Source organism: Anopheles bellator, chromosome 1 (genome assembly GCF_943735745.2).
Source record: "Anopheles bellator chromosome 1, idAnoBellAS_SP24_06.2, whole genome shotgun sequence".
Lineage (NCBI taxonomy): Eukaryota > Metazoa > Arthropoda > Insecta > Diptera > Culicidae > Anopheles > Anopheles bellator.
Window position 1 is genome coordinate 57,083,310 of NC_071285.1, and position 14,770 is coordinate 57,098,079.

A 14,770-nucleotide genomic window follows, 5' to 3' on the forward strand; every position below is an offset into this window, starting at 1 on the left:
ACATCGAGCTCCGCGGTTTTGGCTACATCGAATTTTATAAATGTACTCTGCGCGCGGTCGTTCTATCGTTTTGTGTGTGCGTGTTTCGCCGTGCCGTGTAACTGGTCTTCAAGTTCTGGGGACTATTGGGCAGCCGCAGTTGATATCAAAAATGGTATGGTCTATAGAATCGTGTTAGTCCTAGAAGTCATTTATTCAAGACGCTTAGAAGCTCTGTGTTTCGGCCCCGTACTTCGAAAGGAATACAAATTGTTCGGCATTGCTGTAGCTATTTGTTGATCGTTGCACTAAAAAAACTAAGTGATTATCTTATCGGCGTTGTGTATGTGTGGTGTTTAACGACGCTCCTTCCGCCGTTACTCTCTCGTGGTGCTTAAGATGATCTAGTAGGTGCTGCTTGAAGTGCTCTTCTTCTCACTCTCCAATTGGTTGTTGTAGTTATAAAAATGAGGCAGTTTCCTCGCTTCGGCATCCTCCTCTTCTGGGCTACTACGAATGGACCTACACTGGTGCTAGTGAAATTGACTCTCATCAGCCGTCGAGGGTGCGCGGTTCTATAACTCGATCGAAAACCAGCTTACAATCGTCTACTGTCTATCGTAAAGGTACTCCCTCAATACCACGTCAAGTTTCATCGACTAAACTAAAATTCACTAGAGCGCGCTCCGTAACTTCATGTGGGTCTCTACTAGCGTTGCTTTGCCCAGAGGAGAACCTGCTGCTCTGGTTGTGTGGTGAGGAATTTGTGGCCGCTTTTACACTATTCGCTTTTGGGTACTCTGGCTACTGACTCCCGGGCTATCGGTCGTAGGAAACGCTATTCGGCGAAAAGGACTTTAACGTGAAACACAAGATTGCTGCAAAGAGCCACTGCTCGAACCAATAATGCAACAGAACAACAGAATGCAGCCTGCAAAAGACAGAAAAGTAAAACAATAAAACACAAAACAAATAAAAATCGACCAAAGAAATATAAAGGATAGTATATTACGGTTACATGCAATTTATTTGCAAGTCTTTTCTATCGAATTTGCGATAAGAAGCAACACGCACATCAATTGGTTTAGTTCTCTAACCTAACATATTCTCTCGCTCCCTTTATGCGCTCTTTACGCTCAAAAACGAAGCCACCTGGGGCGAGTCGGGTCGCTGAATGCTTTGGGCTACTGGATAAATCGAACTGCATCGGTGTGACAGTGACTCCCATTTCACACCCCGTTGGAATGCACTGAATTGCCGTTACTATTGGGACCGTTTCGAGCGGAAGTGACACCCCGTGAAACGGCATTAGACGCGAGTTACGGTGGAAGAAAATAATATACTTTCTCACGCTTCCTGCTTCGAAGTTTGGAGTGTGTTTAGTGTTCCTCAAATGCATCACTGTCGGATTGGAATGCCGGGAAAACCCGGAACATATTTTTAATGGCCATAATCCTTTTCTGCGTTTGCTTCCGACGACGACGAGGACGACCCGTGATGAAACGAAACCGAGAAATGATCGCTCCGCTCCGCTCTCGATCGAGTTCGCGCCCCATCGATCGTGAGGGTGCCGCCCGGGGCCAGGGATAATGCGTGTGGGCTTAAAAAATAAGGGTATCTAATAGCCGCCCGTCTGCGGCTACCGTTGCAGTAAATATTATGTGTAGATCTGGAAGATGATCAGGATGCTGAGGATGGTGCAGATGAAGCAGATAAGCACCGGCAGGATGACGATGAAACGGAGCGATCTGTGGACGAAAGGAAGTAGCTAAATCAGGAGAGTTTGTCAAAAGATACGCGTTGCCCACTACTCTACCTCCACGGGCCATCGGCCGGATGTCAAAGATCACCGGCATCGTGTTCCGGATCGAGCTGGTTGACCGAGTTGGCGTTGGACTGGAAGAGACTCGAGCTCACCGTATCCTGCTGGTCGCCGGTGTTGCCCGCGGTTCCTCCCGCCTTGGCCGTCGTCTGGATGGTCGATTTGGCGTTGGCGGCCGACCGTTTTGATTTCCCTAGTAGCCAGAAAAACACTGTTCCCAGTCGTTCGGCAAATTGTCGCACGCGACGATCGATGGATGTGTGGATGCGGTGAAGCAGATAGATGGTGGTGTGAATGGTGCAGCGAAATGAAACGGTTGAAATGGCACGATTACATGAAAGGCGCACCAATTTGCAAACAAAAAGCAACAGAAATGATGGGACGCATAGGGGAGTCACAGAACACACATGCGCACACACGTGGTCGAAGGTGAGCATTAGAACCGATAAGATGAGTGATTAACAGAGCGTGAAGTGTAAGGGGAGTTTATCGAACAAGGAAAAGAAACGAAACAAAAATAAGAAAATAGTATTAAAATAAAAATAATCAAAGGCTAGCATGAAGCTAATGGCTGATTTTGGTAGGTAACAGAGTTCGAATAATCTTGTCAAAATATGTCGCGCTAGGTCACAATGAACCTCTTCTTGGAGTCGTGCCCGTGCTATGGTCAACATCGATTTTCGATTTGGTTATGTACGACGTGAAAGGAATGTGAAGCGTGGCCCTCTGCCATCGAGGGGCAGCTTACCTCCTGAGAAACACAGACACCCCTTGTCGTCTGCGGTGCAGTCTTTTTTGCCACTGTTCAGCTCGCGGCTGAGCTCGTTCATGCAGCGCTGGTAGTAATCGTAGTCCTTCAGATACCAAACCGGCGGCCAACGGTGCTCCCGCAAATAGTCCTGATTGTCCGGGTGCAAACTCTTCAGGCTGCGCGGGGACAGCCGGCAGATGCTGTTGTAGTTCACGCACAGATGCGACATACACCACTCCGCCAGCTGGTGCGCATTGTGCAGCTGGAGGGTTGGTTGGGCGAGAAAATAGCACCGGATTAAGAATGTTGCACGGACGAGCTATACACCCCACCTGGGGGAGGATAGTGCACAAACCTTCACCGGTTCCAGCAGTCGCAGGCAGTGCTCGACTGCTTCGCTCGTCTCGCTCTGTGACATTCGCAGCAAATCCTCGATCACGCGACACTCGACCAGATTCAGCAGCCGTGGCAAGCATAGCCGGTTGGCCAGCTCCAGCAGGTTCAAACACTTGTCGGCCGAGATTGGCGGTATTTCGTCGGTGTACAGATAGCACAGCAGCTTGTGGAACGTGTACTCCGTCACACCGGGAAGTACAATCTGTGGATGATGCAAAAAACGATTAAAGAAAATCCCCATAAAGTCCTAGACATTAGGCGAATTTTCTTACCAAATTGGCATGAGCCTCACGGAAATCACCGTTCAGCATCGCTTTCATCACATCACAGCGTGCGACCAGCATGGCGCGGTGGGCCTTCATGTGACCATCGTCCAGCTCGAACGTGATATCCCCGAAGATACCGTTTTGAACACAATATTTCTCCAAATTTTGTTTCATACACTGAAAAACGTACATGTTACTTTTCGAGGTCAACCGTCCAAACATGTTGTTGCCCTTACCGTCGAGTAATGTTGAATCGTTTCATCGTTCATGAAACTTTGATTCGCCTGCGAGTTGGACAGGAGCACCATCAGCTGGGGAAGCTCCAGAAATTCGGCGGCCTGTCTGATTTCCTACACGCGACGAACGAAAGGACAACGAAAAGAGGTTATGTTAAAAGCGCGTTTTACGACTGGAAAAAAGCAGACAGTTAATCAAAAATCAATCCACAATCGTTAGCGTCGCCTAGGAGATAAGACATTCATAGCAAGCGTAGAGTATAAAACGCCAGAGAGTCAGTGTGTGGTCAGTGGTCAAAGCAATAGAAGAAGAGTAAAGAGTGAAGAGAGAATTGCAAATTTTTACAGTAGTTAAAAATCAACGTGTCAATCGAAAAGGGTAACAACGAGAAGAGACGTAGCTTATACACAACAAACAAAAGGGAGCCACTATTACAAACATATCGCACGGAAAGTGTTCACCTAGGATACTGTTTGACGGAAGTGCGTCAAAGGAACAAATTTAAAATCAATTTTCTAAATTAACGAAACGAACATAACGAAGCTACTTTGTAAGGGCAGGCTAAGAGCAGTCGTAAAAGAAGAGCACGGAAAATAAAACAAATATCGCACGCATTACACAATCGCTTCCGCTAACTAGGCACACAAGCAACGAGGAAGCCTACTTTGTTAGCGTTGGCCCTTTTGCAAATGGATGTTCCTTTAGCAGCAACCAAAGTTAGTCGCGCCCGCAACGTAACGGCATCACAGAAACTAAAGAAACGCGTAGAACGAAAACGCAGATCGAAGCAATCACAGCTGAACCTGAAAAACCATAAAACTATCGCAAAACTCGGTAACCGCAACGCAACGTCCGTTGGTAAATGCTGTAGTTTTACCAACGAATCTCAATCCAAACAACAAAACGGTGTTTCTAAAATTGTTTCTCTTTTCGGAATGAGTGTGTGGTGTTGGTGTTCGTATGTGTGTCTTTAGGAACTCGGTTAACTCGTTCTAATTAGGCATTTACCAGTATCAATCCGATCGACGCCGTCTGCAAAGCGGAGCGAAGAGCAGCGTTCGATGTTCGATATTCGAGGGCGGTAGGTAGGTGATAAAATACATAAGAAACAACATAAGTACGAGGTACGCACACGATCGATCACTCGATCGAGATATGTTGGGTTCGGAGGCGAGGATGGATCGAAGGATGTGTTATGACAGGGAACGAACGATACTGGACACAGATCGGAGGGGTTCGGTTCTCTTCCAATCCAATTGAAAGAGATTATTGCGCCAATTAGCATTAAGAAAAGGTCCAAATTTAAATTCCAAAAGCCATTTCAATGAAATACGAATTTTAACAGCACTCCGGTGTCCCTCTCGAGCGCAAAAAAGCCTGTTTCACCGTAATGTGTGAGCAACAGAAGCCTGTCACAATCATATTGAGGCCCTTGGAAGGCCGATCGTTTCAATATGAACCGTGACACGCAAGCCGCAAACGCAATTGATGTAAAACCACCACACTATGAACGACAATATTCTAAAACAGTAATGAAGGCGAAACGGAACCATGGAACGGCAAATATTAAGCAAACCAAAGACTGTGATGCGATATAAACCGAAATCGGAACCGAAAAAAGGCGAACGTTTCGATGTATGTTTGCTCGGTAAGAAAGAACGGCGAAGTTGGATGAGGAAAGAATCAAACGAACTGAAGAAGTTTGCGCTGGAAAAGGAGTTCGAAAATGTGCCACCGATTTATAAGACGTCCTGTGAGAGGCATGCAAAGCGAGTTCGGAAGAGCGATTCAATTGCAGGAGAGCTTTCCATATCAATTTCATGATCGTTGTCGATCGATTTTGTTCGATTTTGCATGGCGTGGCGCGAATTGTGGGATCAAAGAGGTGGAACGATAATAAAACAGAATATTAATGATGATGTTGGGGTAAAACTTTCTAATCACTAGTGTGTTATGCAAATATGCACAAGTGATGTTAAGTGAAACAGAAAAAAGAATTTATGAATTGTAAAACAAAAACACGGTGAACGATGTTAACCATCGATGAGATTTTACCCATTTCTGCGATGCATGAAGATGTAAGATGATCACCAAACGGAAGAGGCAAAGACAAACGTTACACCCTGGAGACTTACCTGAATGTCCAAGCAGTCGCGATCGATCGTGCCGGTATAGATGAACTTCAGGCACTGCTGCATCGCCTGAGGAGTGATAACTTTGCTAATCTGGACAACCGTCTGAGTCTGCGTGTAGCTGTGTCTTCCACTTTCAATCTAGGCGTTTGTTGGGTGAAAAATATAAAAGGGTCGTTACTAGTCAGTGCCGGCATGGTTGATCGCCGCGGCATCGCCAGATGGTTACCTGGAACACTCTAATACTTTGAAACACCGGATGATGCAACTCGCGGTAGAGATCTTTCTTCGGTTCCACCGTTGGCAGTGCCTGATAGCTGGATCGTCGCTTTAGCTGCTCCCACATTCTAAACGACAGAGAGAGAGAGAGGGAAAGTTTTAGAGCCTCCCAAAAGGATCCAAGCAGCGAATCGTACCGATTGGGAGCTTTGTTCTGATCGAGCCGAATCAAACACTCCGTATCCTCGTTAAAATCGGCCGTCGTCGATTCGCCGAACGTCGAGCTGACCATGCTGGACTCGCTGCTGCTTCTCGCACCAATGTCGCTAATGTCCATCATTAGTAACCTATCGCGAGCGAGAGAGAGAGGAAAAAAAGAAAAGAACCGGTTCCACCGCTTAATAGGTTTCGGCGTTCGTTCCGCGCGAGCGATGGTGGTAAAAGAGTAGTAATTGGAGCGTTTGCTAACCTATGAAATGCATTCGAACTACTCGCTAACATAAATCTATGTACGGAAAAACGGATAGTACCGACAATTAATACTAGATCTGTATAGCACTGGGAATTGAACATGTTCAGCATGTCCTTCGTATGCACGCCGGTAATGACGGTCACTTCCGGTGGTGGCGGTTTCGGCGGTCGGAACGGGGCCTGCAAACGGGAAGAAGGGGGGGTGGTGGTTAATGCTGCGTTCACACACCGACACCGACGCACGGGACGAGCCTACCTGCAATAGAGGCCTCTGGACGCGCTTCAGGTTGGTCATCCAGAAGCGATGTTCGCGCCGGGCGATCAACGACGCGCGGATTGCGTTCTCAAACACCTCGTTGACGCCAAAGTACGTAAAGACGCTCGTCTCGTAGTACGCGACGCCCAGCTCCTTGGCGACGGCGCGGGCTTCGTCCGGCATCACGAGATCGGACTTGCGAGCCGCCCGCACGAACGGACTCCGGTCGCCAAAGTACGACAGATACGTCTCGTCACGGTACATGTACCGCAGATCGTTCTTGCACCCGACCAGTATGACCGGCGTATCCGGGCAGAACTTGCGTATTTCCGGGTACCACATCGCCCGGCAGTTGCGCAGCGAAACCGGATTGGCGATCGAGAAGCATAGCAGCACCACGTCGGATCTGCGGGGAAGAAGGAGACGAATCAATAACGGCCCGAGCGGGGCTTCGGAAGGTTTTCGGGACACTTACCGGCCGTACGCGAATCGGCGATCCTTGTCGTGATCGCCAAAGGTGTCCCACAGGCGCAGGGATACATTTACACCGTCGACAATCTCCCACGATCGTTCGAGGACCTGCAAGAGGCGAAAAGCAGAGACGTTCAAATAACTTGTCGCAATAATCCGGGCGCCACCAGTTGGTGGTAATTAATTCTGATGGGATTCTGTTTTTTTTTTGGATCCAGGTTCAACTGAACTTGCGATCCCAGCGGATACTATTACTATGCCCACCGGAACAGGCTTCCACGGCGCAGGCTCTCGCTCGCCTATTCCGCTCATTAGCGAACAGCTCGCTTCGCTAACTGCGCCATATTGTGCTGTAGGCCTGGCCGGCACCGAACGGAATAATAAACGACGAAAGCCGCGTCTCGTCGAGCCGAACGGGGAAAAACAGAGCCACTGAAACGCGCACGGCGCAGGGTGAAGTATGCGGCAGCCTTTTAGCTGACCGGCTGATGCCGTCGAGCGCATCGAAAGTAAATAAACAGCCCTTCTGAATACTAATCGCGCTCCGTTGTTTCTAGTTTGAAGTGTTTAGAACGGACGCCCGATCCGCGATCGACGTGTCTGTTGCTGTGTTTTTAGGGCCAATGAATCGTGCGGAGAGGCACCGTTTATTGTTCCCTGTTGGCAAGGGCCGCGATGCTATACTAGCATTATAAGCATTTTGCTCGGCTGAGATCGGGTTTCTAAACATTGCGTTGTCGTGAAGATAATTTGTAAGAAATAGAAGGTCCGTAACCCTTTTTTCTGTACCACCTAGACCCACACACAAAGTACTGTTTGGTAGTAAAACAGGCGAACTTTGTTGCAAACAATACTTAATTAAATAAGGGGCCTCTGGTGTGTTGACTTCACCAGCATTGACGTATGCGGACGTGCTCGATCGTGAAAATCAACTCTCGTTTGCGGACGTGCCCCATCGCCAAAATATGATTGCCAAAATCACGTTTCACTCATAATAAGAAAAGATTTTTTGAAATGAATCATGATGATTTAATTGTACAAACAAGAAGATGTTTTGAATAATTGTAATTCCAAATGACCTGTTCCGACAGATGACGCACAAACAACGAATTTGAAAACAAAACTCGCTGCTTACAAAGCGGCTAACGTCGAACGGAACGGAATCCCCTTTTCCCGTGAAAAATTCCGTAACCCTTCCCGGCATTCTATTGCGATTTTCCGATCAATTTATAGCAATCGGAACACAGCAAAGCGCCAACAGAGCTGGCTATTAATCACTCACTCTCCGCTCTTTCACGATGAAAACGGCGATGTAGATCTGCCCTTTCTTACAATCCTGCCCCTAGCAGCCGGCAGCCGGCCCGCAGCTCACCCTGGGGCGTGTACACTCTTTTCTGGCCGATTATTTTGAGAGCGATCCCGTTGTGCGCGAAAAGCGGGAAACTCGGCGGTAAGATCGGCCCCATTCGGCAGCACTCGGAGTGCGGATGCATCACTCCGCGGCGTATCGGCTCCCCGTCATGGGAATCCATTTTGCCAGCAGCGGAACGTGTCCAAGCGTTTGTTGGTAGCGGGACGCCGAGAGCAAAATAATCGCTTCAAAACATTGTAGCTGGGGCGGCCCTCGTGTCTGGAATGGAACACCACCTTTTGCCAAGACCCGCACCCCGGAGAAGCGAGGAGTTCGCGCACAAAGAAAAGGGGTCCAATTCGTAGTCTCCGTCGTTGAATGGGATTCATTCCCCGGATGCTGCTCTGAATAAGATTAAACCATCCGAGCGGCCAGTTTGCGGAAGCCCGCCAGGAAGAGGTGCGGGGTGATGATGAAAAACTTTGCCTTCCAAAACCCCGCGCAAACCCTCCGAAGGGAAGCTCAGAAATGGTCGTCGACAAAGACCCGTCTCTCTCGCTCTGCGGACCCTGCTGGAAAGGGGTGTTCCAAATGGTGCTAAAAATAACCTCTACATAGATCCTTTCGCACCACCACCCCCTTACGACCCGGCAGACCGCCGCCGCGGTTTCGCCTTCACGGAGCCAGACACGGCTCCATCGGCGAGAGCCGTGGCGATAGAAACAACGGCCGGAGGGGGAACGCGCTACACAGAGAGTGGAAATTGGATGATTCTACAACGTCTTGGTGTCTCGGTGGAAAAACTGAAACTGTAACAATTGCGCGACTGAAACTTATGGTCTGTCCGCCGCCAGGCCGAAGGCATCAACCTTTCCGTACTTCAGATACTTACATCCTTGTAGATCCGGTACTGGTCAATGGCCCACACGGTTGGCACATGCGTGTTGAGCAGTTGGGACAGCGAGACGTGCTTGTTGCAGGCCCGGGCGCAGATCAGCCGCGTCTTGCCGACGGCCGTATCGCCGACGAGGACACATTTTACCAACTCCTGGTGGGGCTGTTCGTTGTCCATGCTTCCATACCCGGTCGGGGAACGCCGGTGTGCGCCAAGATCGCCGCCGCTCGCTGTGTCCGCCGGTTAGCGAAGATGCTCCACCCTAGCGCGCTATTGTGTAGTTCTGCGGAAACGGAGCAAAAAGCAACTCACATAAACATAAAATCGCCAGTCAACTTCTGGCCAGTTTTCCCAGTTTTCCGTTCCCATGAAATCGACCAAACGGTTTCGGTTTTCGGGCAGAGTTCCTAACCACACTTTTTGCACCACCATGCACGGCAGAGTGTGCTAGAGTGCCACGTGTTTTATGAGCGCTGTCATGCGACGCCATCAAACGCCTGCTGCGATGCTTTAAAAGCTCCCTTTTAAGATGACAATGTACCGTTAAGACACTCTTACCACCCCCGGGGCTTAATGGACGCCGTAAAGCATAATACTTCTTCGTAGCGTTGCCCGTGCATGCATCGGCGGGGCTTTTACAGGTCACACACGCGCAAACGCCCTTAATCGCGCCCGCAGGTCCTAATTTATGCAACGTATGCTAAACTGGCCCCTTTCGGGCTCTCGGGCTGGTGCATAATAATAGGTGGAAGTGGGGCACTTGAAGGCGTCCCGGGCTCTGGGGTCGGGAAAATGCGATGCAAAAGTTTTAGCAATTAGTGCTCCGTGAGACACGCCACACACCACCTACTTGGGGGCAAACGATTTGGAGTATTTATTGGACCGCGCCGGTTGGCATCGGGCAGTATGTTGCTGCGTGTTGCGGTGCGCTTCAAGCACGCCGATGAGTCACTCGGGTCCTGGAAATGATGAGCCTCTCGCGCACCCTCTCTCGAGTAGGTCGTTACTCCCTTCCGATTAACTACTACTAGAGCGGGAAACTCAATGGTCCACTTAAGATCGGGTTATAGTGGAGTACCGAGCGGCTTCGAAACACTTCACAGTGCCGGGCCAGCGAGAAATAACTGACCGCTGTGACCTGTCGAAGCAAACGCGCCCGGGTTGCGGGGCGCGCGCCTGTTTTGTTCGCATCTCCCGCCACGGGAGTCTTGACCGGTTTGCTGGTTCGACTCCATTCTGGCTGCCACTAGACTGAACCGATGCAAACCGGCCGCGAAAAAAAACGCCGCCATTTCCCATCTTGGTTCCTTGGACGGTAGATCCGATCCGATCGGCTCGTTAGCCGGTTTTCGGTGGATTAACTTAACGGAAACTGGTGCCATCCAGGTAATTCTCGGATGGGCCGAAAAAAACAAAACATAAATATATAAAAGTCCCAGTCGCCCATCCTCTAGCGCCCTTATCTAATCGCACGGCACCGACAAGGGCGATCACCGACCATCGCGGGAGGCCATTTCGGAGCCCGCGCTCCCGATAGAGTCCGACCGGCGCGCTTCTTTATCCCGATTAACTTGTTATTATATTGAGCGGCACTCCGTGAGGTTCGTATCAGCTCCATCCTTCGGCTGTAACACTGTTTAACTGTATGTTTTTGCAACCAGCGAAGATAGTGTCCGTCCGCCTTTGCGGAGTTGGCTGTTTTGCCAGGATTGCCGGCACGGTCAATGACACGATACATGGGTCCTTTGCGTACTGAGTCACTAGAGCTCACGTAAGCAAGATGCCGGGGACGACGCCAGCTCCCTTTCGGTCAGTAAATTCGCCACTCGGAACGTAGTGAAAGGCAGCAACCAGATCGCCCAGCGCATGGGTGGTGTAACGTGACACATCTATTGTTTGCCCCCCCCCCCCCATCGGTCGGTGTGCACAACCTCGAGCCGCGAGAAGGCCTCCGACATCGCCGGACGTCAACTGCAAATGTCAATAGCATCTGCGGCTCTTGCCAATGGACCTGCCGCCGAGCTAATCCGGCGAGTGAAGGAAAGTTTCCCGAGCAGCCACGATGTGCGAAAAATACGAAATCAAACAAAATCCGCTGACCGGAACACGGTTTGCTGCACCAGAATTCAGGCGGCCGGTCCGAGTTGCAGTTGCAGCTGGACGAACAAAGAATAGCGAAGTGTCCACTAAGTGGGTTAATGGAGGGGGCCTATTGTGAGTGGAATTGGCCACAAGCCGCCACCGATTCGGACTGCAAACGCTGCACAAGCGAGGTGTGATTGATGAAATGGCTTTCTTGGGTACCGCATCGCACCAACAGGAACCGGGGGGGCCGGGGCCAACGGTCATTCACTCGGGAAAATCGAGTCAACCGAGAGTCCTCTCTCTCTCCTGGCAGCGCGTACCTCGGCTAATTATTTAATCACACGTCATTAAGCCGATGGTTTGGGCGGTAATCCCCTCCGCAGTCTCGGGTAGGATCTCTTCCAACGCTATCTACCATCCCGGCGTTTGACCAGTGATAAGCTACGCACCGGAACGTAGTTACACAAATTGCGCACAATTTGAGGGCGATCTTCCCGCGAAGGGAGGCACACGATCGTTTGGTGTTTTTCGGGAACCAACGTCCCGACGCTCGAATCCTGACCATAAAACCCGCCAGGGGCCCCGTGCTGCGGCGTAGTACTCTGTTACTCTCTGTTTGTGCGTAACACGTTCCAACGATGGCCGTAAATTTGCCGGCTTAGTGGCTGGCGCCGCCACACCCTCAACGCAAACACGGCACGTAGGTGACGCACGGCTAGTAACCTTGGTTCACAGCACCGGCAAATCCGTTACTGGACGAGCCGGCCCGTCGAATCCACACACTTCCGCCATCGATCGCGATCGCTCTTTGTGTATGTCGCGTCGTCGTGATGTCACCAGAGGCGCGCACAAAGAGATCGGCGCTGTTTAGCATTTTCGACGTGACAGTGTGACGGTTATGTTGGACGCAGGTTGTTTTTCTCGCTCAACAACATAATTTCAACGGGCGAACGGGTAACAGGTTTACGCATTTCCACAGCCGTCCGTCGGGGGTTCCGACATACGGGCAAAGCGGCACAAAGAGAATCCTGCTGCCTGTGAAGTGACCACAGCTCCGGAATTCTAGATCGTCCAATCCAAGGAGGCGCACCGAGACGTGGGTAGCTGACCTTCACGCAACGCGGGAAGCGGCCGGCCCCGTGGGATCAAAACACAATCCGCGCTGCTATGCGGAAGTTTGCTGGAGAGATGTGCTCGAGGGAACCGGTTTTCGGACGTGATTGTCATGAGGCTGACATTTTGGATGCTTCCGCCACTGCCGGTCCCTCTCCCAAACCGGTGCAGAACAGGTCTGGGACCAGGAACACTGATCGCGCGAAGTGCTTCGTAGAAGGTGGCCCCAACCATCACTAAAGGGAATATCCTTGGGTTATATTTAGAACCGGGAGCTGTATCCCGGGGCAGTGTTTGTTGTCGTTTCAATTTCGGGCCGGAAGAGGGAGTCTCCAGTGGGCCGCAGTTGTTGTTGTTGTTGACACCACCGACTGCCGACGACGACGACGACGACAATGGGAGAGTAGCTTCTTCCTGTCCGGCCGCGCCGAGCGCCGTGCGGACTCGCTTAATCTCCCATAAATCATAACGCTCTGACGCAATCTCCTCTATATGGTGGCCATTTCCCCGCGCCCTCACACACCGCACTGGAGATAGAGCGCACCGTGTACTTTGTGTACCGCACCACACACCACAGCAAGTGGCCTCGACGTGGCCGTTGTTGTGATGGCGCGCAAGGCGGCCGCAATGGATGCGCCATAGCGCGACTTTCCGCGATCGTAAATAACGGATCGGCTGATGCGGACACGGCGCTGTCACGGAGTTCACACCGCAACTTCGTGTCTTGGCCCCCCCCCGCCGGGCCCCTTTATTCGGCCATTTAGCGGCGCAAACTGCCGCTGGAAAGCTGATTCGCATTAGAAACGTGCTCTCGGTGCGCGCTGCGCGATCGAGAGTTAACTCACGCGAACGCACCATCCGACAGACAGACGGTGATTGAGAGCTATCCGGGAGCACCGTACCACCTTTATGAAGTAGTGTTGCCGGTATAAATTGGCACATCCTTTCGTTTCGAGCGTGGCTCCCCAGAAATTGGGGTCCCAGAAAAGCGACAAAGCGACTCGCTGGTTCGAGGAGGATCTGGTTGAAGATTGTACCCATAAGAAGGACTCACTTCCCAACCGTTTTGGTTTTACGTGAAATATCCAAACAAAACATCAAACCGAAAACAAAAGTGCTCCTCGGTGTCCTTGGGAGGTGGTCACCATAAAGCCTTCTCTGCATAATGAAATTGTGCCACCATGTGACCCCGGACTTCATCGGGTTAGGGTCAGCTACGCGTTTCCCTTCGACGAACGATGCCCAACAATCATGACCAACGGGGAGCCGCGGAATGGATATTTTTCGTGAGCATGATTGCAGCATTATCATTGCCCGTCAGCCAGCCAGTGCTATCCGCTCTGTCTGTCATCTTCAACGTTCGTTCCGTTCCGTTATTGGTGATTATCAAGATTAACTCTATTTTTAGCCCGTCCACGGTTGGTGGGGGGCCCCATACTGCCGTGACCATTCCGAAGGCGTGGACACAGCACAAAACGACTCCGCGAATTCCGCTTCGTTTGTTCGCTATGGTTTGGTGCAGAAACCGGTCTCCCGATTGGAAGGAAGGTGATGCAAACGATTTTGGACAATCAGCGCCACCGGCAGAATAAAAGGATAAATTATGAAACTAATGTGCACACTATTATTATCCGGTGCAATATCCATTAGCAATGCATCGATTTCGCATCAGCCCCCGGGCGGGGGAGCTCATTTTAATGCACCAATCGCACTACGCCACCCGCCCAGAACATGGGGCCCGTTCCGTAATAATTCAATCAAATGCCACTTGAGAGTGTGGCAGCCTCGACCTCGAGACCGCCCGAGGTCGCTCGAATTTAATTCGATTTCATCTAAGCCGCCGCCCGGGAGTGCTCGAAATAATGCAACGCAATGACGCCAGCCAGTGGCCCTCGCGGCCACGGCCAGCAGCCGCATAATACAACAATCGTTTAATCAATGAAAGCAACGCGGTTCGAACGAAAATAGGGCGTACTGTGGTGCCGGCGGCCGGACAGACCACGAAAAACAAACCACGCCACGTGTGCGCAGCGGTTATGGTTTGTTATTTATTTGGCGCGCAGTTTTTTCGAGGGTTTTCGTCCGGCAATTGGGGCAGAGTTTGATCCGTAGAGCAAAACCCTGGTGAATGTCACCAGCCGGGTTCTCGTAGGGCCACGGGACTCTCAGGCCACGTGTGTGCAACAGCTCCTCTGGACGCCGGTATGTCGTCGGAACGCGAATCTTAAAAAGGTTGTGTGCGCCATTACAACGCAATGGTGTGCGAAATCGGTGAGCCACAACTTAGCCCCCCGATAGTAGATAGCCAAATGTCATCGGTTGACAT

The 14,770-nt window shown here is 50.8% G+C and overlaps 1 protein-coding gene across 4 annotated transcripts; it reads right to left on the reverse strand.

The window, feature by feature from the left end:
* Positions 1 to 971: 971 nt before the first annotated feature.
* Positions 972 to 9,451, reverse strand: LOC131207888 (rho-related BTB domain-containing protein 1). 4 transcript variants are annotated; one of them, XM_058200531.1, is made up of 14 exons: positions 9,244 to 9,451; positions 7,005 to 7,108; positions 6,530 to 6,935; positions 6,272 to 6,453; positions 6,000 to 6,149; positions 5,813 to 5,930; positions 5,587 to 5,724; positions 4,460 to 4,483; positions 3,451 to 3,564; positions 3,221 to 3,391; positions 2,908 to 3,150; positions 2,550 to 2,814; positions 1,796 to 1,994; positions 972 to 1,727 (listed from the first exon to the last, which is right to left on the reverse strand). In XM_058200531.1, the coding sequence occupies exons 1-13, from the start codon at positions 9,421 to 9,423 to the stop codon at positions 1,819 to 1,821; spliced, it is 2,271 nt and encodes a 756-aa protein (XP_058056514.1). In that variant the 5' UTR covers positions 9,424 to 9,451; the 3' UTR covers positions 972 to 1,727; positions 1,796 to 1,818. The 4 variants fall into 4 exon arrangements, with proteins under 4 accessions (XP_058056514.1, XP_058056507.1, XP_058056529.1 ...); XM_058200524.1 differs by having other exon boundaries at positions 1,796 to 2,012; XM_058200546.1 differs by lacking the exon at positions 4,460 to 4,483.
* Between the last annotated feature and the right edge of the window lie 5,319 nt (positions 9,452 to 14,770).